Raw genomic sequence first — 23580 nt, 5'->3', positions numbered from 1 at the left:
AGCTTTGGAAAGGTCAGCAGAGCAACCAGGCGCTCCGTGAATTATTCTCAAGGGGATGACAACCTAAAAACGATGGCTGGAGAGAAAGTGGTGGGAACAGGATGATCTGGGAGCCAAAGCTCAGAGGGTGAGGAAGGGGGTCTGAGTTCAGGCATGACGGCACAGTGATGTGCACTTCGGAGGGGCGGCCAGGCTGAGGGAGGGCGGGGATGTGGGCTGTGGAAGAGGCTGTGGGAGGAAGGAGGACCTGGGCTCCACTGGGGACCATGGACAGCGCAAGACAGCATCTCCCTTTCAAGGGCCTGCCCAGAGGATGGCAGCCAGGGTGTCTGCACACGGGTCTCTAGAGTTTGCTGACAAGAAATACACCAGCGAGAAGACGGGCACTGCGCTTCAGCCATGGAAATTCTGATACCTGGACAATCCAGGGCTGCAGTGAGTCTGTCCCATCGCTGGCACGTTTCCTGGGTCCCTATTGTGTGACACCAACTAGGCAGGTGGAGGGGTGCAGACTCCCTCCGTTGGGGGCTGTCTCCTGGGCTGCTTCTCTGCTGGGGCAGGGGGCAGGGGAGCCTGGACCCATGTTCTCGCTCTGGGCGTCTTTTGTTCTGCTTCTTGCTGGGCTGCTGTAGAGAGAGAGGGCTGCCCCAGGTGCCTCCTACAAGGGCAGGACCCTCCTGCTGCTCTGGGACAGAAGCCCTCCCCTTCCTTCCTTCTTGACCCATGGCCACTAGAGGTCTCTCCCCATGGGAAGTTCTAGAAGGGGCCTCTGTGCCCAGACAGACACCACCACCCTGAACGAACTTGAGGGTATCACTAGGGTGAGATCGCACCCCTCTCTGGAGGCCGAGGTGCCCCTGGCTGGTGGGAAGCAAATGACCCCGGGGCGCAAAGACTCGGGCAGCTTCCTGTTGCTGCTGTAACAACATGACCACTGTCTTGGTGGCTTAAAGCAACACCGTTCATCCCTGGGTTCTGGAGAAGTCCAAAACGGGCTTCCTGGCTAACATCAAGGTGTCTCGCACGTCGCAGGCAGATTCTTTACCACCTGCGCCACTAGGAATGGAGTCTTACGTAATATAATGTGGTCATTGGAGGAACACGCCTACTCCTTTGTCGTATCTTATTGGATAGAAGCCACAGGTTCCACCTGCATTCAAGGGGAGGAGATTACATAACAGAGTGACTCACTGACGGTCATATAGATGTGTCTGCCAGAGTTAGATTCAGATAGATGGATGGATGGATGGGTGGGTGGATGGATGGGTGGGTGGATGGGTGGGTGGGTGGATGGATAGATGGGTGGGTAGGTTGATGGATGGATGGATGGGTAGGTGGATGGATGGATGGGTGGATTGATGGATGACTGGGTGGAGATAGATATGACACGTAGAAAAACAGATAGGTAGATAGGTAGATACATATGAATTCATTCTAATGAAAAGTAACTGAGAAGTCTTAATGGGCTTCCCAGGTGGTGCAGTGGTAAAGAACCCGCCTGCCAGTGCAGGAGACATAAGAGCAGTGGATTTGATCCCTGAGTCGGGAAGATCCCCTGGAGAAGGGAACGGCTACCCACTCCAATATTCTTGCCTGGAGGATCCCAGGACAGAGGAGCCTGGCAGGCTACAGTCCATGGGGTCGCAGAGTCGGACATGACTGAAGCGACTTAGCATGAGAAGGCTTACTAATATGTTATATTGGAACTATCAAAAAATACGTGAATATCTGTTCCTTATAGAGCACAAGTAAAGCGAACAGAAGAAAGCTGTGGACAAACAGAGCTTGTGTGCACGTTTGTGCTCAGTCACTTCAGTGCTGTCTGACCCTATGTGACCCTGTGGACTGCAGCCTGCCGATCCGGTGTCCAGGGGTGAAGGAAGGGGCAATCGGGGGAAGGACCAAGGTCTCCTTCCCTCAGGTGTTCACAGAGAGGCTGTGTGGATGCACTGTGCTGCCTGCATAGAAGGATGTCAGCACGCATTCATGGTGGGTCCTCGTGGCCCCAGGTCCCTTTCCTCACTGGGTGTCAATTACTCCTGGGCTTTGTAACTCCAAAGCCTTGAAATGGATTTCTTCAAAAATAAAGGAAAAAATTTAACAAGATGAGTTTAGAGGGAACATAGCTCAACATAATAAAAGCCATTTATGACAAACCCACAGCCAACATAATCCTGAAGGGCAAAAAGCTGAAGGTCTTCCCACTAAGATCAGAAACAAGACAAGGATGCCCACTCTCACTCCGTCTATTTGAAACAGGAAGACCTAGCCATAGCAATCAGATAAGGAATAGCGGGGCTTCCCTGGTGGCTCAGTGGTAAACAACCCGCTGGCCACTGCAGGAGACACAGGTTCAATCCCTGGTCCGGGAAGATCCCACCTGCCACAGAGCAACCAAGCCGGTGGACCACAGCCACTGAGCCCAGACCGTAGGGCCCGCGCTCTGCAACCAGAGAAGCCACCGCAGTGAGAAGCTGAGCGCTGCAACCAAGAGGAGCCCCCCTCGCTGCAGCCAGAGTAACACCCACGCAGCTCAGTCAGAGAAATCATTGTTTTAAAAACAGAAAGAAAGAGAAATAAAAGGTATCCACCTTGGAAGGGAAGAAGCAGACCTGTTTCTTCTTTCCCACCATCCCCACCCCTCTGGGAAGAAGGCTCCTCTCTGGATTGACACCTCCCCCCATCTGTGAGGGTGTCTCTGACCCACATCCTGGCCCCTGCAGACTCTGCGTGGGTGGGGACTCCTGAACTGTTCCCAACTCTTCAGGAGACCGTGAACGTGCCACTGGGCTCAGCAGGCTCCAAAACGTCTGAAAGGCTGGAGGCAGAAGCCCGGGGCTTCTCTGTGAGCCCACAGGCCCTCCTGCAGGTCAGACCCTGCTCAGCCTGACCCCGGGGGTCCTCCGTGGCCAGCCATCTGGAGGAAGGTCGATGGGCAGCTCTGGACGTGGATGTGAGTGAGGATGAAGGAGTAATAACAGAGCCATGGGGGATGATCCGGCCGTTTTTCACACCCTGGTAGCTTAAATCTGCCCTGCCCCTTTCATCCCCAGAGAACCCCAGGAGCAGAGCAGCTCATTCCAGCAGCAGGCGACAGTGCCCGGCGGCTGTGAAACCAGCGCAGAGGCTCGTCACCAGCTCCCGGAAGAAGAGGGTCAGCATGGGAGAGATGAGTCCACACGCATGCCCGAAGTCGGTGATACTTGGTGACACTCTGAGTGCAGGGTCTTGGCATGGGGAGCAAGCTTGCTTTCTCACCACGGGTGCAGTGAGACTCACTGAGGACACAGCAAGGGAGGTGCTGACACCCATCCTCACGGGACCTGGGCAAAAGGAGCCAAGGGCACACGTGGCATGCAGGGGAGGGACAGAGCCCTGCTTCACCTGGTCTCCAGGCATGCTCCGAGCTCCACCGAGCCCCAGGCGCTCGGCCAGCTCTCCAGCCAACCTTCTGTCAGGCCCCGCGGTCTGGGGGGTGAGACGTGGCAGGTGGGCTGTTTCCGTGGCTCACCGCAGACAAAGCTCTCAGACCTGCATCTCCCGGGGCACTTCCGCGGCTCTGGGGACCCGGCCTCAGTTTGGGGGAAACTGCTCCCAACTGTTCAGGAGACGGTGAACGTGCCTCTGGGCTCGGCATGCTACAAGACGTCTGAAAGGATGGAGGCACAAGAAATGTCAGCTTTCGGGATCCGCCTCTGCAGAGGAGCTGGGGGCCGAGCCCTCAGCCATGCGAGGCTCAGTTAGAGGCCAGGCTTCCGTGTGCAATGCTGGGAGCACACGTACAGGCCCGTCTTTAAACAGCAATTTAGCAGTAACTATACTCTTGCCTGGAAAATCCCATGGACGAAGGAGCCTGGTAGGCTGCAGTCCATGGGGTCACACAGAGTCAGACACGACTGAAGTGACTTAGCAGCAGCAACAGCAGCATCACAACCTAAAACTGAGATCGTGGCATCCGGTCCCATCACTTCATGGCAAATAGATGGGGAAACAGTAGCTGACTTTATTTTTTGTGGCTCCAAAATCATGGCAGATGGTGACTGCAGCCATGAAATTAAAAGATGCTTACTCCTTGGAAGGAAAGTTATGACCAACCTAGACAGCTTATTAAAAAGCAGAGACATTACTTTGCCAACAAAGGTCCGTCTAGTCAAGGCTATGGTTTTTCCAGTGGTCATGTATGGATGTTGAGAGTTGGGCCATAAAGAAAGCTGAGCGCTGAAGAATTGATGCTTTTGAACTGTGGTGTTGGAGAAGACTCTCGAGAGTCCCTTGGACTGCAAGGAGATCCAACCAGTCCATCCTAAAGGAAATCAGTTCTGAGTGTTCATTGGAAAGACTGATGTTGAAGCTGAAACTCCAATACTTTGGCCACCTGATGCAAAGAGCTGACTCACTGGAAAAGACCCTGATGCTGGGAAAGATTGAGGGCAGGAAGAGAAGGGGACGACAGAGGATGAGCTGGTTGGATGGCATCACTGACTCAATGGACATGGGTTTGGGTGGACTTTGGGAGTTGGTGATGGACAGGGAGGCCTGGCGTGCTGCAGCCCATGGGGTCGCAAAGAGTCAGACATGACTCAGTGACTGAACTGAACCAAAACATAAATACGTGTGATTCTACTTCAAGAAGTTCCTCTCTGATAGTGTGTGATGAAATGAACAACAGAGTGATCTGGGACATTGTCTGCACTGGCAAAGTGGGAGGGACTCCCCAGACAGAGATGAAGTGAGCCCCTGGCTGCATCCCTGTGATGGGGGGCCACCAGCCCACCTGACCGAGCCCTTCATGGGCCGAGACGGGAGGATCCGCTGGGGTATTTTAAGTGAGAAAAGGGGAAAGCTGTACAGTGTGTCAGAGAAGGCAATGGCACCCCACTCCAGTACTCTTGCCTGGAAAATCCCATGGGTGGAGGAGCCTGGTAGGCTGCAGTCCATGGGGTCGCTAAGAGTCGGACACGACTGAGCGACTTCACTTTCACTTTTCACTTGCATGCATTGGAGAAGGAAATGGCAACCCACTCCAGTGTTCTTGCCTGGAGACTCCCAGGGACGGGGGAGCCTGGTGGGCTGCCGTCTATGGGGTCACACAGAGTCGGACACAACTGAAGCGACTTAGCAGCAGCAGCAGTGCAGTGTGTATACTATGATTCTATTCATATTTTTACAGGCATCACCCTGAACGTATGCTTAGATAGTTTCTGGCTTGCCTGGAAAGATACACGCAGTTAATAAGAAGGGGGCCGGGCGCTGGGGGCTGGCTCTGCTTGCATTTTCACCACGGAAAGCAAGCATCCGAAACAGCAGCGTTAAGTGTACCGTTTTTGCTCCCCGTATAAGATAATATTTGTATAAACAAACAGAAGACTACTGAAGCTTAACAAGAGATGCAATAGAACCAGGGCAAAATTCATACTGTTTAAGGCCTGTTATATATGGGGGCAGGCTGCCCGGCTGTGCGTTGAGTAGGATTTCTGGTTGCACGCGGTGGACAGTGAATGAATCGTGATTAATAACAGAAATGAAAACGCCCTCCTGAAAATGTCTCTCCTGGAATGTGTCACAGGGGATGAGACGCACCTGAGGACAAGCCAAAGGGCCAGACCCCAGTTTCCAGAAGAGGCCCATCCTGTGTGCTGCCTTCTGCCCCAGTTCCATAACTCATCCTCACCCTGGGCCCCGGATGCTCCTCTTGATTAAATCCGTGGGCAACTGTGTCAACGGCCCTTTGGGACACGGATGCTCTAGGCTGTGCTCGCTGGAGAAGGAATAAACGCCCCGCACAAACAGGCTGCTTAAAACTGTGTGTGGTGTCCCCTAACAGTGCCATGGACAGAGCCGGCGCCCCAAGGGGTGGGCAGGGTGGCACCGGGAGCGAGCGTGAAAGAGGCCAGGCAGGAGGAAGACCCCTCTCTCCTTCATCCTGAGCACATCACCCACCTGGTTGCTCTGTGGGAGCGTGAGCAGGGAACACAGGGCAGAACTCAGGGCATTTTCAAGAGGACGGGGGGGGAGGAAGGTGGCAGAGGAGGAAGGTGGGTAGGGGGAGAAATAGGAAGAGGAAGCGGAGGGCTTCGAACTCTGGGACTATCTGCGCATCCACCACCTCCCGAAGCTTCAAGAAGGGACAAGACAGGAGGACTGGGAAGATCGGAAGAGACGGTCACAAGTGAAAAAAGGCAAAGAAGTTGAGAATAAACCGGGCATGATGCTCTGAAGAGGCTGATCCTGGTATCAAGCCCGGGAAGACAGGACCAGTGTCCTCCTGGCTCCTCGGTCCTTGGTTGCCACTCTCGCCACCCCCACACTGCAGAAAGCATCGTAGAACCAGTGCTTGCCAGGTTCTTGCAGCTCCAGACCCAGGAATCTTCCCATCTCAGAGGACCAGGGCGGACACCCTTCCTGCCTTTCTTGCCCGTCTCATGCATCTTGGCTGCAGCAGCATCCAGCCCTCTGACTTGGGACCACACAGGCAGGGCAGAGGTGAAACCAGCAGGAGCAGGTGGTGGCATGGGCCTGGGGCGAGGTGTGAACGAGCCATTCCCCTGCAGCTCTGGGACAAGAGGAGAAGCAGACCACCGACGCGCCTCTGCTCCTGAAACTTTATCATCCGTATTATCACCCAAATTCCCAGAGTGATCCCATGGAAGTTCCCGAGTCCTGGCCCTTCTTGTTCCAAGCTCTGTTTAGACAGCAGGGTGTAACGCACCTTCGTAACTGGCACTTTCAGGCTCCTAATATAAAAGACCCCACTGCTCGCCAGATGAACTAAACTTGAAAACCTCACAGAGCTGTATCTGGGATCCAAACTTGCTTATATGAAATTTAAGGTTTTAGCCTTAAGTTACCCCTGTGTGTTACTCAGTGGTGACCAACTCTTTGCAAACCCACAGACTGTAGCCCGCCAGGCTCCTGTCCATGGGATTTCCCAGGCAAGAATACTGGAGTGGGAAGCCATTTCCTTCTCCAGGAGATCGTCCCAACCCAGGGATCAAACTAGAGTCTCTTGCATCTTCTGCATTGGCAGGCAGGTTCTTTACCACTGAGCCACCAGGGAAGCCCCAGAGAAAGATAATCCCTTTAGTAACTAAAGGAGATAATATAAAAATCTGTTAAAGAACTATATTTGGTTCAGTTAATTTTTGCAGAATAACAAGTCAATTTTCATGTATGTTCCCTTGCCTCATTGTTCAGACCTCAGCTCAGCGATGGAGGTTTATGAGTATCTCACATTCTGGGCTCTATCCTATCAAACAAGTCAATTTTCAAGACATTTCACATCATAAATGTGACAGAAATGCACACATCAAACTAATGAAGCAAAATAAAGAATAAAATTCAAACCCTACAGAAATAAGTTACCCCTACAGAGTAAGTTTCTGCCGGAAAGGATCAACGTTAGCACCCAGAATGTGAGGATCCAGGTCACCCTTTGTTCTGAAAGTGTCAGAGCGGGTCTGACCCCCGTTTCCAGTTCCCGCCTTTCCTGCCTGGCCTCTGCACTAAAGGCTGTGTAAGCTAAGGTGTGAGATAACCTGCCACCTTTGCTCTTGGGACAGCCATGAGACACCGTTCTGGCCAGTGAGGTGTGGGCAGAAGTCCCTAAGAGACAGAGCCCTTCTAGAATAAAATGGCAAAGCCTCCATAGGAGAAATCCTTTTGTCCATCAGCCTTTGTCTTTCCTCGTCTACGTTTACTCTTCCTGGAATGCAGGCATGATAGCTGGAGGTACAGCAGCCATCTTCTGATGTGAAGACAAAAAAGCTATGTGCTAAAAATGGCAAGGAGAGAAACAAATCAGTGTGGGTGGGTCCTGGTTAACGCTTGTGAGAAGCTTCAGTTGGTTGGGACAGACAACTTGGAATTGCTTGTCACAGGAGAAAAAATAACTATCTTTTTTACTCACTGCTTTTTGAAACTTCCCTAATTCGAAGCCAACCTACATGAAACAGTAAAGGTCAATAATCATTGTAATAAAATAAAATTGTAATAAAATGAATGTAATAAAATTACACACCTCCCCATATAGGGCTTCCCTGGTGGCTCAGTGCTAAAGAATCTGCCTGTCAACGCAGGAGACATAGGTTCGATCCCTGGATCAGAAAGATCCCCTGGAGAAGTAAATAGCAACCCACTCCAGTATTCTTGCCTGGGAAATCCCAGGGACAGAGGTGCCTGGTGGCTACAGTTCATGGGGTCACAGAAGAGTCAGACACAACTTAGGAACTAAACACCACCATATACATATACATGATTAGTTTTGATGTATGTTTAAATCATCAAGTGAGATAGGTATGTAAAATTGTTTTTTAAAGTATTGCTGATGTTATATAAGATTTAATCACCCCCTAAAAGCCTTCGAAATGTCAAAGATCGTGGGAAAAAATAAATGCTTCTGGGTCATTGTGAAACATTCCATCCCAAGGGGAACTAACATTCCACACAAATAAATAAATAAATAAAAGAAAAAGTGGGAAAGCTCCCCCCGAAAGAGATTCTAACAGTCCTGCTTATCTCACACTTGAGCACCTTAATCGCTGGGCAACTAGGGAAGCCCAAGGAGCCAGTCCTCGGAGCAGAGGCAAACTGGTCTGTGGAACTGGGCAAACTGCGGAGCGGAACAGAGCCAGGACGCGAGAGAAAGCAAAGAGAAGCAAAGCCGCGCCTGCGAGGAGCCCGAGCGCCCGCGGAGCCCCAGCCGCCGCGGGAAGGGGGCGGGGCGGCCCCGCGGATCTCTCCTTGTGAACCAGGCGCTGCTATAAATACGGCCGGGGCTGTATATTCCACCAGCGCAGGCCTTGCTTTCTCCGTCTGCCTGCTCAGCTGCCGAGCAAGCCCGCCCCACTTCTGTTATCCTGCTGTCTCCGCCATGGAAACGGCCGGAAGACCGGTCTTGGGAGCCCCGCGGTGTGTACCCACTTCAGGGCCAGTCCAATCTGTCTGCCTCCCGCCTTGGACTTCCTGTCTTGGAAGAAGTTTAAAAGAAAGGAAGTAGCAAACGGCTGGGCACGGGCACCTCCAAGCCTGTCTAAGCAGGGAGCTGTCTTCATATCACCAGCCTCCTCCTCATCACCTCTCCCCCACCCGACGCCCACCCCCCTAACCAGCGCTGAGCATCCTGGTGGGTGGACTGTTAGGAGGCCAAAAAAAACTCAGACAGTCGCTCTGGAAGCCAAGACAGTCAGACTCAGCAAAATTAAGAGAGAAGTAATAGAAGCAAGCAACTCTTTATTGTCGGATCACAGTTGATTGAGCGCCTAAAATGCCCTGAGAACCGTGCAGAAGAAGCACATGCCTTGGTCTGTTCCCAGCAGCCTTGACCGGGTACTGCAGACATATGGTCTTCACAGCCCTGGAGACTGGACAGCTGAGACCATGCGGCCGGCTGCGGTTGGTTCTGGGGGAAACCCTCCATCTATCCTGACCTGAACAGCTCACACACCAGCTGAGGGGTCCCTCAGTCACCGTGGGGGAGGCGCCATGTGGCTGGAGCGGACACAGGGATGAACCACGGGTCCTGGGTGAGGCAGACGCTGCAGCTGAAGGCAACCCTTGAACCTAATCTGATCCCGCGTGGCCCACGTGTTTTCATTTAGAAGGACGTGTGCATGGTCGTTCCTGGTGTTCATAGCACTTTGCTGTTGCTCTCTAGTCACTCAGTTGAGTCCGACTCTGACACCACGTGGACTGTAGCCCACCAGGCTCCTCTGTCCGTGGGAATTCCCAGCAAGAAGACTGGAGTGGGCTGCCATTTCCTTCTCCAGGGGATCTTCCTGATCCAGGGATCGAATCTGTGTCCCCTGTATGGCAGGCAGATTCTTTACCCTCTGAGCCACCAGGGAAGCCTGTTCATAGCACACTTAACCACCCGTCCCCCCAAAAAAACACAATTCCTTGTAAATGCTTGGTTTTTTAACCAATGCTCCTACGGATGACTAGCAGAGCTTGTGTTTGACAAGCTCTGGGGAGAAGCCTCACCCACATGCTCAGAAGCCACAAGCAACCTGCACTTCCCTGGGCCAGGGCCCCGGCACACAAGGACGTGTGGAGCTGACCCGTCACCTTTCCTCTCAGAGCCCAATGGGAGCGTCTTCCAGCGCGCCTGTGGCCACGGAGACGTGGAGGCCCTTCAGGAACCTGCCCTCCCCTGACCACCCCCAGCAGCTCCTGCAGCCTGCTTGCCATGCACATAAGGCGCTGCCAGCTGTGTGTGTGTGTCTGTGTGTCTATGTCTGTGTATGTGTCTGTGTGTATATGTGTGTGTGCGCGTGTATGTATGTGTCTGTATATGTGTGTGTGCATGTCTGTGTATGTGTGTGTGCATGTTTGTGTATGTGTGCATGTTTGTGTATGTGTGTGTGCATGTATGTGTGTGTATGCATTTGTGTATATGTGTGTATGTGTATATGTTTGTGTATATGTGTGTGTCTGTGTATATGTGTATGCATGTGTGTGTGTGTGTGTATGTGTGTGTGAAGGCCATCTGCAGGGATGCTAGTCTCTTTGCTTTGTAACTTACACTGTCAGCCACAGTATTTCTTCCTTATTGCCAAGCCAAAAAGCCTGTGACTACTGAGAGCAGAAAAGGCTCTTACAGGACCAGGGAGAAGAGAGATACCACTCCTGTCTCTCCATGGACACATGGTATTTTAGTGGTCTTGCCAGCCCCAGATCTTAGACTCTGCGCTCCTGACCAGCCTCTGCTAGGAAGAGGGACGCAGACATTTTCTGGGGTGGGGGCGTTGGGAGGCAGGGGGCGTGTGGCGGGACTCTGGGAGGATCTGGGTGGGAGAAAGGACACGGCAGCTCCCAAGTCAGCATGCCCAGGGCCTTGAACACCAGACGTGGCTTACCTGGCGGAGTGGCAGGTGGAAAATGGCGGCCGGCCTGCACAACTCTGTCTCTCAGACTCTGCAAACGATTTAGAAAGAGTCTTTGCCCATGTAGATAAGAACCCTGAGATGAGACCATCCTGGATTTTCCAATGACAAACATCATTATAAGAGACACAGAGGGACTTCCCTGGTGATCCAGTGGTTAAGACTTCACCTTTTAATGCAGAAGGTACAGGTTTGATCCCTGGTTGGGGAACTAAGATCCCACATGCCTTGCAGCCAAAAAACCAAAACATAAAGCAGAAGCAATATTGTAACAAATTCAAAAGATTTTTTTTTTAAAAGGAGAGAGAGAGAGACACAGAGAAGATGGTCAAGTGAAGACAGAGGCAGAGACTGGAGTGATGTGACCCAGAGCATCCAAAACCTGGAAGAGGCAGGAAGGACCCACCCCTGGAGCCCCTGGAGACCGTGACCCTGCCCACCTCGATTTCCAGCTTCTGGAAATTAGGTGCAGGCCTTGCTCCCCTGCCTTGTTAGCTGGGTGACCTGGGCAGGTTGCCTACCTCTGTTCCTTAGCTTCCTTGTCTGTAAACTACCCCACAGGCTTCCTTGGGGACTTAAGTCAACAAACGTAGTGTGCTTAACCCAGGTGTGACACACAAGTAACAACATGACACATTCACAGCACGCAGAATCATTATGTAGTTTACTGACTGCCCTAGAGTTCATGGTATGCTGTTTAAGAAAAAACCGAGTTACTAACCCATGTGTACAGGAATAATTCCACATCTAACTATTCATTTGTGCACGTGTTTGTAGGAAAAACATCCAGGTGGATAAAAAGCACGATATTAACAGTCAGGATAGCAAAACTGCGTGACTTTCTTAGCTGCATTTTTCTGAGTTTTCTGCAATGAACACAACTGATTATCTACCCAAACACAAGAAGGGCGTCCATCCTACTTCTGCATAAAGTCAGGGCTTCCTGTTGGTTTCTTTCATTTTCTTAACTGCAGAGGTTGCTTAGGTGATCAATCATTAAAATAATCTATGCAGGTCATTGATTTAAAGCTCAGGCCCCGGAATCCACATCTTGGTGCCATCACGGTTGAAAACCAGTGGGCTTTCAGGCTGGTTGGTTCGTAGATTAGTGTGAAGGGGAAGTGGGCAGAGGGGAGATTTAAAAATCAAAGGAGGAATTTGCAACTGACTAGGTGTGAAGGAAGAGTAAGGGTGACTGGGAGAGAGGCAGCCCATCAGGATGGTTGCCACCAGGATAATGAGTCATCAGTGTTCTAACTTTCTAACTGAAACAAGAGGAGGGGTCCTGGGACCCGGGGGGGGGGGGGGGGGGGAGGGAGGCGGGGGGAATGGCGGGGAGGGGCTCGAGGTAAGGGTGCACGTCCTGAGTCTGGGATGTCATCCTGGAGCTTCCAGGGAAATCTAAAGGCCGTGGACAGTTACGCTCCACGCGCCACCTTCACACTGAGTTTGCAGGAAGGCTGCCTGCTGACCCTGGTATCCGTTCCAAGCCTGCATTGCTTGGTCATCCTGAAAAGGACTTGACCTGGTGGGCACATGCAGAGAATGCCAATACCAGGCAGGCATGGTGCAAAATGGAGATAACCCGTGAAACATGCTATCAAGTCCCAAGGCTGACCGTGCACCCAAACTTGTACTGAAAAGGAGATAGGAGACCATTCCAGAGGGACACCTGCTATGCGAGCCCTGCCCTGCTGGGCCAGGGTCAGCGGACCCCACCCTGGGGCTCTGCATCATCACTGATGGCTCTGAGCATCTCCATTCATCCTCTCAAGGATCCACAGTAAATGGCCGAAGGCTGCCTGATCCTCAGGCCCAGAGCAGGCAAAACAGCCCCCTTTGCCAGCTATGTCCTGCGAGTTCCGGAACCCAGATGGGAATCGAGGATGCCTGTGGACCTGCTGGGCAGCCAAGCAGAGGGGTGCAAACACCCCTTCCAAGGCTGGGGGTTCGGGAAGCCCACATCCAGATCGTGAGATGCTTCCAGAGGACGGGGAGGGTCTGCTGCGGTCAGGTCGCTGTGTCAAGTGCAGAAGAAAGTGGAACCGTGTGCACCGGAACCCGCGCTGGACAGGCGGGCTGCACGCCACATGCGCTCTCTACACGCCTGCCGTGAGCCTGGGCTGCGGGACCCGTGCTGCTCCGGGCCGTGATGGGGACCACCTCCTGCAGCTCAAGGACTGTGCTGGGGACCGAGTGGACTCGTGGGAGCTGGGCCTCCCAGTGCCCACAGGCGCTGACAGGGCGGCCGGAGGCGGCAGGGCCAGTGCAGGAGGACCCAGGGCCCAGGCCTACCGGACAGGCAGTCTTCATCCGGCAGAAACCAGGTCAGGAGGCGAGGCCTTTCCCGGTGACGTTCAGGAGAGGACGAACCACTGACGAGGAGGTAGCAACTTCCTTAGGGGCCTGGCCCCGACTCCTCGCCAACACAAGACCCCTTGGGGAGCGAGGGCACACAGGAGCCCCCATGCCCGAGGAAGGGGAGGCTGAGAGCCAACAGCTGGACTCACCTGACACTACAGCCCGCACTACGCCCAGACCCCGTGAGGCTGAAGGGTCCCAATCCCGGGGGTCCGGAGTCACTGGGGCGGGTGCCCCTGTCCACGCCCAGACCCCGTGTGACTGAAGGGTCCCAATCCCGGGGGTCCGGAGTCACTGGGGCGGGTGCCCCTGTCCACGCCCAGACCCCGTGTGACTGAAGGGTCCCAATCCCGGGGGTCCGGAGTCACTGGGGCGGGTGCCCCTGTCCACGCCCAGACCCCGTGAGACTGAAGGGTCCCAATCCCGGGGGTCCGGAGTCACTGGGGCGGGTGCCCCTGTCCACGCCCAGACCCCGTGAGACTGAAGGGTCCCAATCCCGGGGGTCCGGAGTCACTGGGGCGGGTGCCCCTGTCCACGCCCACCTCCCCGTGAGACTGAAGTCCCCAGCATGGCTCTCGATCCTGGGGGGTCCGGAGTCTCTGGGGGCGGGAAACCAGCAAGGCAGTTCTGGGGGCCCAAGCCCAGAGCCCCTGACCCAATAGGTCCACCTTCCCAATAAACGAGTCCAGGACATTCTGGGGCCGGTGGTCTGTGAGACCCTTGAGAACCACTGCCCTGGGCCGGCGGCTCTGAGCCAGCCCACGGATGCAGCAACAGCATTGCCCAAGTTTAGCAGCCACACTGCCTCCCGCTGCCCGCCCGGCCCTGCAGGTCAGAGGGCACAGTAACCCCAGGCAGCCCCCCAGGCTGACACACGGGGCCCCGCGGCGGCGGGGGAGGAACGCTCCTGAACTGTGGTCACTACAGCCGCGAGGGCCCCTGTGAGACAGGCTTCGGGGCATCAAGTTCTGCCTTCTGCTTTTGCTTCTCCTGTTCCAATGCCCACAGGACACATTTTACCAATATTCCTCACACTTGAGCGAAGTGATCATGGTTTATAAGACACACAGTACTAAATTATAAAAATGTTATAAACACAATTCCATGGAGCAAGTAAGTATTTAAAGACTTTATTACGTTAGACAAACTGAAGTCCTTGGAAACACAGTTCCACTGAACGCATTCTTTATGCACCACACTCAAAAATATACAATTTAAAGTACTTCAAACCAACTTAAAGTACTTCTCATATTAAACCAATTTTTCCCATTTTTTTTTTCAGTTTTGACATTAAAAAAAAAAAAGGAACAAAGAGTACATTAAAAGAAAACTGCCAGCGCGGGTTTTTAAAAACGTTTGGTTTACCTGTCACATTATTTCCAAGGCTGCTTGGCCGTGGAGACGCAGATGCCTCGCGCTCAAAGCTGTGCGATCGCCAGCTGTCTGAGGGGTGAGGACCACACGGAGCGCCGGGGAGGGCAGGCTGGGGGCACTGCCTGCACGGCCGCAGGCCCCACCCCCAGAGGCCCGCAGCGGGGACGAGGGGACGGGCGACGCGCTCAGTCACAGCGGCCTGAGGGCCACGACCAACTCTGCAGGACGAGGAGGGTCTTCAGACAGAGGGCGGGTGCAGTTAGGAGGGAGGGTGGTCCTCCCCTCGGATGCTTCGGTACTTAGCCATGTCTTCTGGAAATACTTTAGAAAGTTCTTGAATCAACAGGCTTTTAAATTTCTAAAGAGGAAAAACACACACGGTCAGCATGCTTTTGCTGGGGACCCGCCACCCGAGTTAAAGCAGAAGCCCGCCGAGCCTCAAGCTCAGGAGACACCGTGCCCTCGTGGGGCTGTGTGCTCGGCCCCGGAGGCGACCCCGGGCCCACAGCAGCGGGTAACTGCCCGAGACCGCGGCGGGTACGGCAGCTGCCTGGAAAATAAGCTTCACTCAAACGCCATTTCTTTGCTCCTGCCTCTGACGACAAAGAGCCAGCTGCACGGGCAGAGAGGGTTTCTGCACATGACACACAGCACAGGAATCGTCATGGAATATTTAACTGAGCAATTATTAACTCAAACCGCATCCAGGCCACTGTGTGCACACAGCCTGAGCGAGGCTTTCGGAGAACCCGGAAACCAGTCTTCCCCAAATGCTGGGGCTCCTTGAGCCTTGCTATTAGCGTATTTGTTTTAATCCGACCTCAGATGCAGCTAATACCGGCCAGCATCTCAAAGCCTTTTCTAACGAGCTGTACAGTAAAGCTGTACCGCAGGGATAAACAGAGACCGCCCTTAGGTGAAGACAGGAAGACATCCTCAAAGGAGGCTGCACACCAACACTCCAGGAAGACAGAGCTCGAGCAGGCTTCAGCACACGGCCCACCAGGCACACGAGCTGTCCCGTGAGGCGTTCACGGTGACAGGAAATGACACCAAGAGGCAGAGAAAGGAACGCAAACCGCACGGACAGCCGCTAGCCTCACTGCCGGCGGGCGGGTGGGCGACCTTCCCGACGGCGGAGAGGACGGGAGCGCAGGGACCCGGGAGCACACCCCCAGGGGCCGCGACCCTGCTCCTGAGTGGTGGCCCCTGCTGGACGACACAGCTCAGCCACACGGCGGTCGAAACCACCCCAGCTCACGGGGATGATGCCCAGTTCAAGAGCAGCTGGGGCTCCAGCTGACAAAGCAGAAGGGGGGCCATGGGCGCCACACGAGCCAACACGACACAGCCACGCCTGGGGCAGGGCCCCTGCCCTGAGCACAGGATGGCCGTCACTGCGGTCCCCACGCAGCCATCCCGTAGCACGCCAGACACCATGCGGCACGCTGCACCCGGGGGCAGTGGCAACACACGCCTCGTGCTCCTGGTCTCCTGGGGCTCGGGCCGCGGGGAACACAGGGCAGGGATGGAGAGAAGGCTGGCCCACAAGGCCTCTCAAAGGGGCAGAGATGCTGACCCTGGAGGGTGGGCAGGGCATAGAGGACGTGCGGGGGTCCCAGCAGAGGAGACGGCAGGGGAGTGACCATGGAGGAGGGGCTCGAGGTCAGCCAGGCCGGCCGGAATGAAGACCCGGGTGGAGGGTTCCTTGTCGGAGGCCAACGGGAAGGGGTGGCAACACCCACCCCACAATCTGAATCATGGGCAACTCAGTGTAAGGTAACAATTCCAGGCATCATGCTCAAGATGCCAAGCTTTCTGGACTTCATCAACACCAAGAGTCGTGGAAAGAGCAGGGCCTCCGTGCAGAACAGGGAATCGGGTACAGGGGACGTGAGCTGGCTGCTGGCAAGGATCCCCGAGGAGGAGAGGAGGAAGGTACAGAAGCCTCCAGGCCCACGACCTGCAGTGGCAGGGACGGGACTGACCAAGGGACGCAGAGAGCACCCCGTGCAAGCTGCAGACACTAAAACCTTACAAATGAACCCAGCACAGTGAAGTCAGCGACAGCTAACACTACAAAAATTACCTGGGACTTTCCTGAAAGACTGCCACATCGTTTCATTTTTTTATGCTACGACACGTCTCCAAGGTATTTAATTTTATTACCTATTTCCTTGGAAGGAAGGCTCTGACAAACCTAGACAGCAAATCAAAAAGCAGAGACATCACTTTGCCTACAAAGGTCCATATACAGTCAAAGCTATGGTTTTTCCAGTAGTCATGTACAAATGTGAAAGTTGGACCATAAAGAAAGCTGAGTGCTGGAGAACTGATGCTTTTGAACTGTGGTTGTTGGAGAAGACTCTCGAGAGTCCCTTGGACTGCAAGGAGATCCAACCAGTCAGTCCTAAAGGAAATCAGCCCTGAATATCCATTGGAAGGACTGATGCTGAAGCTGAAACTCCAATCCTTTGGCCACCTGAGGTGAAGAGCCAACTCACTGGAAAAGACCCTAATGCTGGGAAAGATGAAGGGCAAAAGGAGAAGAAAGCAGCAGAGCCAACTCAATGGACAAGGAGTCTGAGCAAACTGAGGGAGAGAGTGGAGGACAGGGAAGCCTTGCGTGCTGCAGTCCACGGGGTCGCAAAGAGTCAGACCTGACTTAGTGACTAAACAACGACTGAGCAACAACCTGCTACACAATTCAGAAGTCTCCAACCGTGTAATGCGGTCAAACAGCTGACACCTCACAGGGTCTATCAGCCTAACTGGCTTTGTGAGCACTTCTTGCTGCTCTGACATCACTTTCCATTTATAAGAACCTTACCTTCATTGTGTCAATCTTGCCTTTAACTTGCTCATTCTTCGCCAGAGCCCTCTCCAGGCACTCTTTGGTGTAGAGCTGGGGGTTTCGCCCTTGATCTATGTACCTGGAAACAGGAAACATCGCCATTAACATCCTCACGGCTGACACCTCCTCTCAGTTTCCTTACAGGGGAAAAGACAACGGCAGAGCTTGTAAGCTCACACAGCCCTATTTAGAGGGAACTGTGTCCAGGAACTGGCTGAGTCAGGGTTCCTTCACTATACACGTAGGGGTCACTCGCGCTCATGTTACTTCTAATCGTATGAATAACTCATGAAGTCAAGTGATGATCACTTATAACCCAAGCAAGCTCCATGGCCACACCAGTTCACACATTTCTCAGCATTCGTGTTTTTCAAAAGGTTTCACCACCTTTCCATCCTCATGACAGCCTGTAAGGTCAGGCAGCTCTTCACAAGAGAGAACCAAGTGTGAGCCGGAGCCTCGGGCCTGGGCACCACAAGGAGCCTGCCGAGAAGCAGCCGTGTTCCGGGTGCACCCAGTCCTGGAGCGGACGCGAGAGAGGAGAGCCCCGAGCAGGAGAGCAGGCCCTGCCCATCCTGAGATCGGTTCACAGACTGGGGAGAGACGGGGCTGATATACTACTTTCTTTTTTAACTTTTTATTTTGTACTGGGGTATAGCCGGTGGGGTATGAGCAGTATGGGGTATGAGCTTCCCTGGTGGCTCAGATGGTAAAGAATTTGCCTGCAATGCAGGAGACCTGGGTTCGATCCCTGGAATGGGAAGATCCCCTGGAGAAGGGAATGCCAACCCACTCCAGTATTCTTGCCTGGAGAATCTCCAGGCACAGAGGAGCCTGGCGGGCTACAGTCTACGGGGTCGCAAGAGTTGGACCCGACTTAGTGAATAAATCACCACCACGCAGCCAATTAACAACGTTGGTAGTTTCCAGACAGACAGCAAAGGCACTCAGCCATATATATACGTGTATCCATTCTCCCCAAACTCCCCTCCCAGACAGGCTGCCACATAACACTGTCAGAGCTCCTGTGCTGTACAGTAGATCCCTGCTGGTTTTCCATTTTAAATACAGCAGTATATACACGTCTACTGATCCTTTCCTAAGTACCTGGATTTGGACTAAGACAGATTCTCTCCAATTATTTCTTAACAATATAAAATGATTTCTTGAAATTTCACCTTGTCCCCAATCACCCAAAGACTTCACTGAGCACACGCCTAGATGAACATCCACATTTTACCCGGGTCAGGCCACATGTCTGCATGAAGACCTGCACGTCACTCGGCTAAACAGAATTATTAACAAAGAAACAAAACCACGACAACCAAGTCCCATTTTTATGCTCCAGTTAAAAAAAAAAATTTTCATTTCAGATTAAAGACATTAAGTTACTATTGATGGCATAAAAATTGACCTTTAATTACGACATAGCAAAATATTAATAAATCAAAAGTTCTAGAAATCCCATGTTACTGGGATGTATTTGAAATGATGGAATGAAAAAAGCCAAAATTATGATTAATTCTAAGCAAAATCCATCCATTTCTGGGGGGAGAAACCTGACTGGCCCAAGTGTCCAAAATAAACCACCCTTTCGACAGTGACGTCACCTAGATTAGATGCTTCTTTGGAGACCAAGGGTTGAATCCCACGTCTGCCAACTCCCCGACCCCGAGTTCCCGCCAGGAGGGCCGAGCTTCACGCTGTCAGCTCTGGCGCAGTCCCTGCGGACACCCTCCTCCACCGGCACAGAGCGACCGCAAGTGCGCACTGCCGCCCGCTGGGCGTCCGGAGGCCACCTCATCTCAGCCCACGGGGGTCCCAGCCGGCCCTGCGGCCAGCTGTGGCTGCAGCTGCAATGGCAGAGCCTCGCCATCGCCACCCCTTCAGGGGTTTCGCCCTCCTCTGCTCCACTTCAGAAGCCGGGAGTGGTCCTCGGCGTCCGTCAATCTATTCATCCCACACACTGAGGGCCAGGACGGCTCTGATGAGGACTCTTCCGGAAAGGGGAATCGGGCTCCACTTCCCGCGCCTCGCCCGCAGGAGTCTAGAGCTGTAACGCCCGCCCCTGGGCACCACGCCCGCCCCTGGGCACCACGCCCGCCGGCCCGCAGGACGGGACAGAGCTGAGACCCTGAAAAGTGCAGCCTGTGCGTGCTGACTGGTGCACAGCTGCTGAGCTGTGCTGTGACTAGGACTTCTATCTCTGACACTTGGGGACGTATAATGAGAACTTTTCCCTCTACTGTGCAAGGAACTCCAGTGATTCACATCTTCAGTTTTACTGGAGAAAGCCCCAGAATTCTCTTGCTGTTCCAAGCCAGCTCTGGGAGGAAGGCTGCTTAGCCCAGAGAATTGGCCCTGGTCAAGGACAACACAAGTCCAGGATTTTTAAACTAAAAACAGAGTTGCCACATAATCCAGGAATCCCACTCCTGGGCATATATCCAGACAAAACTAAAATTCACCAAGATACGTGCGGCCCTGTGTTCACAGCAGCACTGTCTACAACAGCCCAGACGTGGAGACAACACAAGCGCCACCAGAGATCAACGGGTAAAGATGATGTGGTGTATAGTTCAATACTCCTCTGCCTTTAAAAAAGAAAGGAAATAATGCCATCTGCAGCAACATGGATGGACCTAGAGATCATCACACCAAGTGAAGTCAGAAAGACAGAGACAGATATAAATCTGTCACCTACATGTGGAATCCAAAATACGGCACAAACGAACTATCTCTGAATCAGAGACAGACTCACGACGTAGAAAACAGCCTTGTGGTTGCCAAGGGGGAAGAGGATGGGCAAAGGAGGGATGGGAGCTTGGCATCAGCAGAGGCAAACCATATCGGATCCAACCCGCACAGCAAGATCCTACTGTACAGCACAGGGAACCACAGGCAGCACCCATGAGAAATCATAATGGAAAAGAACACGAGAAAAATACATATGTAACTAAATCATTTTGCTACAGAGCAGAAATTAAAACATTGTATATCAACTATACTTCAATATTCAATAGAGTAAAATTTTAACAAGCCCAGAAGTTTAGCCTCCACTCCGACACTGACTAGCCAGCAAGACAGTGCAGTTACCTAACAGTTCTTTCACCTGCAGAATCAGGGCACTAAAACCTGGATTAATAAAACCTAAAAGAGTTCATTTCCCAGAGGCGCTCTCCAGGCCATGACTATACCCGGGTGCAGCTGACTCTCTCGCAGCAAACAGTAAACATCCTTCCCAAACATCACTCTTGGAAGAACTTTTTTTTTTCCCCCCAATGAAGCACATATTATCATCTCCTAGAACTATTACTGCCAGGGCAGTCTGGGAGACACCAAATTCATACTTCTCGGGTTGTTTCTGCCTTTAATTTTTATTTTTTTATAATATAGCCACATAAGACTTTCTCATTCTCAAGAAAAAAAACAGAGGTCAGGAAGTCATGGGGCTGACCTTTCAGCTAAGTAGGATCTTGAAAGTCTATGATGTCTTTCAAATATTTCAAGAGCCATTATTCACCTGTAACTCTTTTCCAACAATACTATACTGAGATCTTTTTTTTTTAATTGTTTAGTTCCATTAGAATATAAGCTCCATGAAAGTGAAAGTGAAGTCGCTCAGTCGTGTCCAACTCTGCGACCCATGGACTGTAGTTGGCCAGGCTCCTCCGTCCATGGGATTTTCCAGGCAAGAATACTGGACTGGGTTGCCATTTCCTTCTCCTGGGGATCTTCCTGACTCAGGGATCAAACCCAGGTCTCCTGCATTACAGACAGACTCTTTACCATCTGAGCCACCAGTGAATCCCTGAAGCTCCATGAAGGCAGGTATTTTTCTCTGCTTCCTTCCCTGGCATATGCCCAGCACCCAGACCGTCCCTGCCACAGAGCAGACACTTAAACACTGGTGGTCAAGGAAAAGTGTTAGTTGCTCAGTTGTGTCTGACTCTTTGTGACCACATGGACTGTAGCCCACCAGGCTCCTCTGTCCGTGGAATTCTCCAGGCAAGAATACTGGAGTGGGTTGCCATTCCCTTCTCCAGGGGATCTTCCCATCCCAGGGATCAAACCCAGGTCTCCTGCATTGCAGGCAAATTCCTTACCATCTGAGCCACCAGAAAAGCCCTATGATAAGGAAATCATTACAGGAAAACCAAACAAGAACCAGAATATCAAGTACGGTACTTACTCAAATACTTCTAAAGGGACCGTGATATCATGAAGCTGCTGTCTGCATTTATCAATATCCTGTAAGCCAGTAACAATAAAATTCCTGGGGGAAAAGCAATAAAAGAGAACATTAGGTTAGTTTTGGAGAAGGCAATGGCACCCCACTCCAGTACTCTTGCCTGGAGAATCCCAGGGATGGGGGAGCCTGGTGGGCTTGCGTCTATGGGGTCGCACAGAGTCGGACATGCCTGAAGCGACTTAGCAGCAGCAGCAGCAGGTTAGCTTAGATGACCACACTGGGCAGCACCCACACCGAGCCGAGGAGGGCTCTAGAGGCCTGTTCCTTACCCAGGAACAGGTGACACGCAGCTCTCGGCTCTTTGGTTAGCTCAGGATTCCCCGGAAAGCTCTGGAATTATACAATATGCTCACATATCCCTCGATTTTCTTTTTGAACAAGGAATTACCAATACTGAAGGGTCAGAAACCAACAGGAATAAGGGCGGGAGCCTCTGAGATTTTGTGTACCCTTTGAGACAACAAGGGAGGTGGTGGGGGGACTGGAGGCGCAGTGGACTGGCCTTCAAGAGTCCATCCTCCGAGTCTGAGGGAAGAAAGCCACCAAGCCTAGTTTAATTTCAGTTCGGCTCGGGAGTCCTCCTAGAACACCGGGCTGGTCCCACAGCACTGCGTACGAAGGTGGGGTTGCAAACACGGCTGTTATGTTTGAACCTCCATAAAGCTGCGAGCCCTTATCCACAGCATTTGACTCCGCCTTTGGTCCACCCCAGGGGCCTAGCACCAGGGCCTGCACAAGGCTGTTGCCAGAAAAACTATTTCATAAGCGTTCCGTGGCCCCTCTCAGCCCCCCAGCAACCACCGTCATGCGATTCCTCCAGAAACGGTAAACTGTTATCTGGCCCTGATGACTTCTCCAAATGGGGCCTGAAGGGAAGGTCCCAGCCAGGGCAAGGCGGGAAGAAGGCAGCGGCGAGCGCCCCTGCGCACAGCCCGGACCAGGAGGGACAGGCCCCCGAGCAAGAGTTGGGGATAGGCAGAGGCTCGCGGCCGGACCCGGCTTCCCACTCCGGCCCAGGCAGACACCGCCCCGCCTGCCACTCACAGCTTCTGGTTGAGCCCGGCCTGGCTGCTGGGCTGGAAGTCGCTGACGATAATGCCAAGCTGCCGGATGTTCTCCACGAACTTCTCCAGGTGCTCCTCCAGGTGGTCGAACTTCTCCGCCATCGCCGCGCAGCCCGCACACCGCCGCGGGCGTGGTCCTGCCCCACCGCTTCCTGCTTCCGTCCGGGCCCGCCACCATTTCCGCTTCCTCTGGGGGCCGGATGGGGCGGGGCCTGGGTAGTGGGGCGGGGCGGCCGGGGTGGGTCATGGGGCGTGGTTTGGTTGCGGGGCGGGGCGTTAGGCGGGGCCGCCGGGGCGGGGCTTGACCGTGGGGCGGGGCGGAGTCAGCTTGGTCCCGCCCCAGCATCCCTAGGCCCGCCAGGTGTTGGTCCTCAGGACCTGCAGGCGTGGCTGAGGGACACACAGAGCCAGCGGTGGGGAACTCTGGGTTCCCGCTCTGTCTCCCCTGGCCCTGAGCAAGTTCGCTAGCCTCTGAGCCTCTTGTTCTCATCCGTAAAATCGGGATAAACGAGACCTGACCGTTACCTGAAGTTTGTTAGAAGAGAAAATGCCGAGAAGGCTGAAGCCCAGCGGGCCGTACTTGGAAAGAGTAGCTTTACTCCACGATGAAAAGACTTTTTTTTTTTTTTTTTTTGCCTGAGTATGCGAATTACAGGTGGTGGTGGTTTAGTCGCTAAGTCGTGTCCGACTCTTGTGACCCGTGGGGCTGTAGCGCGCCAGGCTCCTCTGTCCATGGGATTTTCCAGGCAAGAATACTAGAGTGGGTTGCCATGTCCTTCTCCAGGGGATCTTTCC

At 53.3% G+C, this 23580-nt stretch overlaps 1 protein-coding gene across 1 annotated transcript; it reads right to left on the bottom strand.

The window, feature by feature from the left end:
• Positions 1–14355: 14355 nt before the first annotated feature.
• MED10 (mediator complex subunit 10) lies at positions 14356–22986 on the bottom strand. The gene is made up of 4 exons (XM_055554485.1): positions 22766–22986; positions 21662–21745; positions 17446–17548; positions 14356–14973 (listed from the first exon to the last, which is right to left on the bottom strand). Exons 1-4 carry the CDS (start codon positions 22885–22887, stop codon positions 14875–14877), a joined length of 408 nt encoding a protein of 135 aa, XP_055410460.1. The 5' UTR covers positions 22888–22986; the 3' UTR covers positions 14356–14874.
• Between the last annotated feature and the right edge of the window lie 594 nt (positions 22987–23580).

This window comes from Bubalus kerabau, chromosome 18 (assembly GCF_029407905.1).
Source record: "Bubalus kerabau isolate K-KA32 ecotype Philippines breed swamp buffalo chromosome 18, PCC_UOA_SB_1v2, whole genome shotgun sequence".
In the NCBI taxonomy this organism is placed as follows: Eukaryota; Metazoa; Chordata; class Mammalia; order Artiodactyla; family Bovidae; genus Bubalus; species Bubalus kerabau.
This window is presented reverse-complemented; position numbering and strand designations above follow the sequence as displayed.

What these genes read in the sequence shown, in the direction of transcription:
- MED10 (XM_055554485.1), bottom strand. Translation starts at nt 22,887, where the DNA reads ATGGCGGAGAAGTTCGACCACCTGGAGGAGCACCTGGAGAAGTTCGTG. An exon ending in GCCGGGCTCAACCAGAAGCT is followed by an intron (nt 21,746 to 22,765) that starts GTGAGTGGCAGG and finishes CTTTTCCCCCAG; the next exon opens with GAATTTTATTGTTACTGGCT. An exon ending in GCAAGATTGACACAATGAAG is followed by an intron (nt 14,974 to 17,445) that starts GTAAGGTTCTTA and finishes TTTCCTCTTTAG; the next exon opens with AAATTTAAAAGCCTGTTGAT.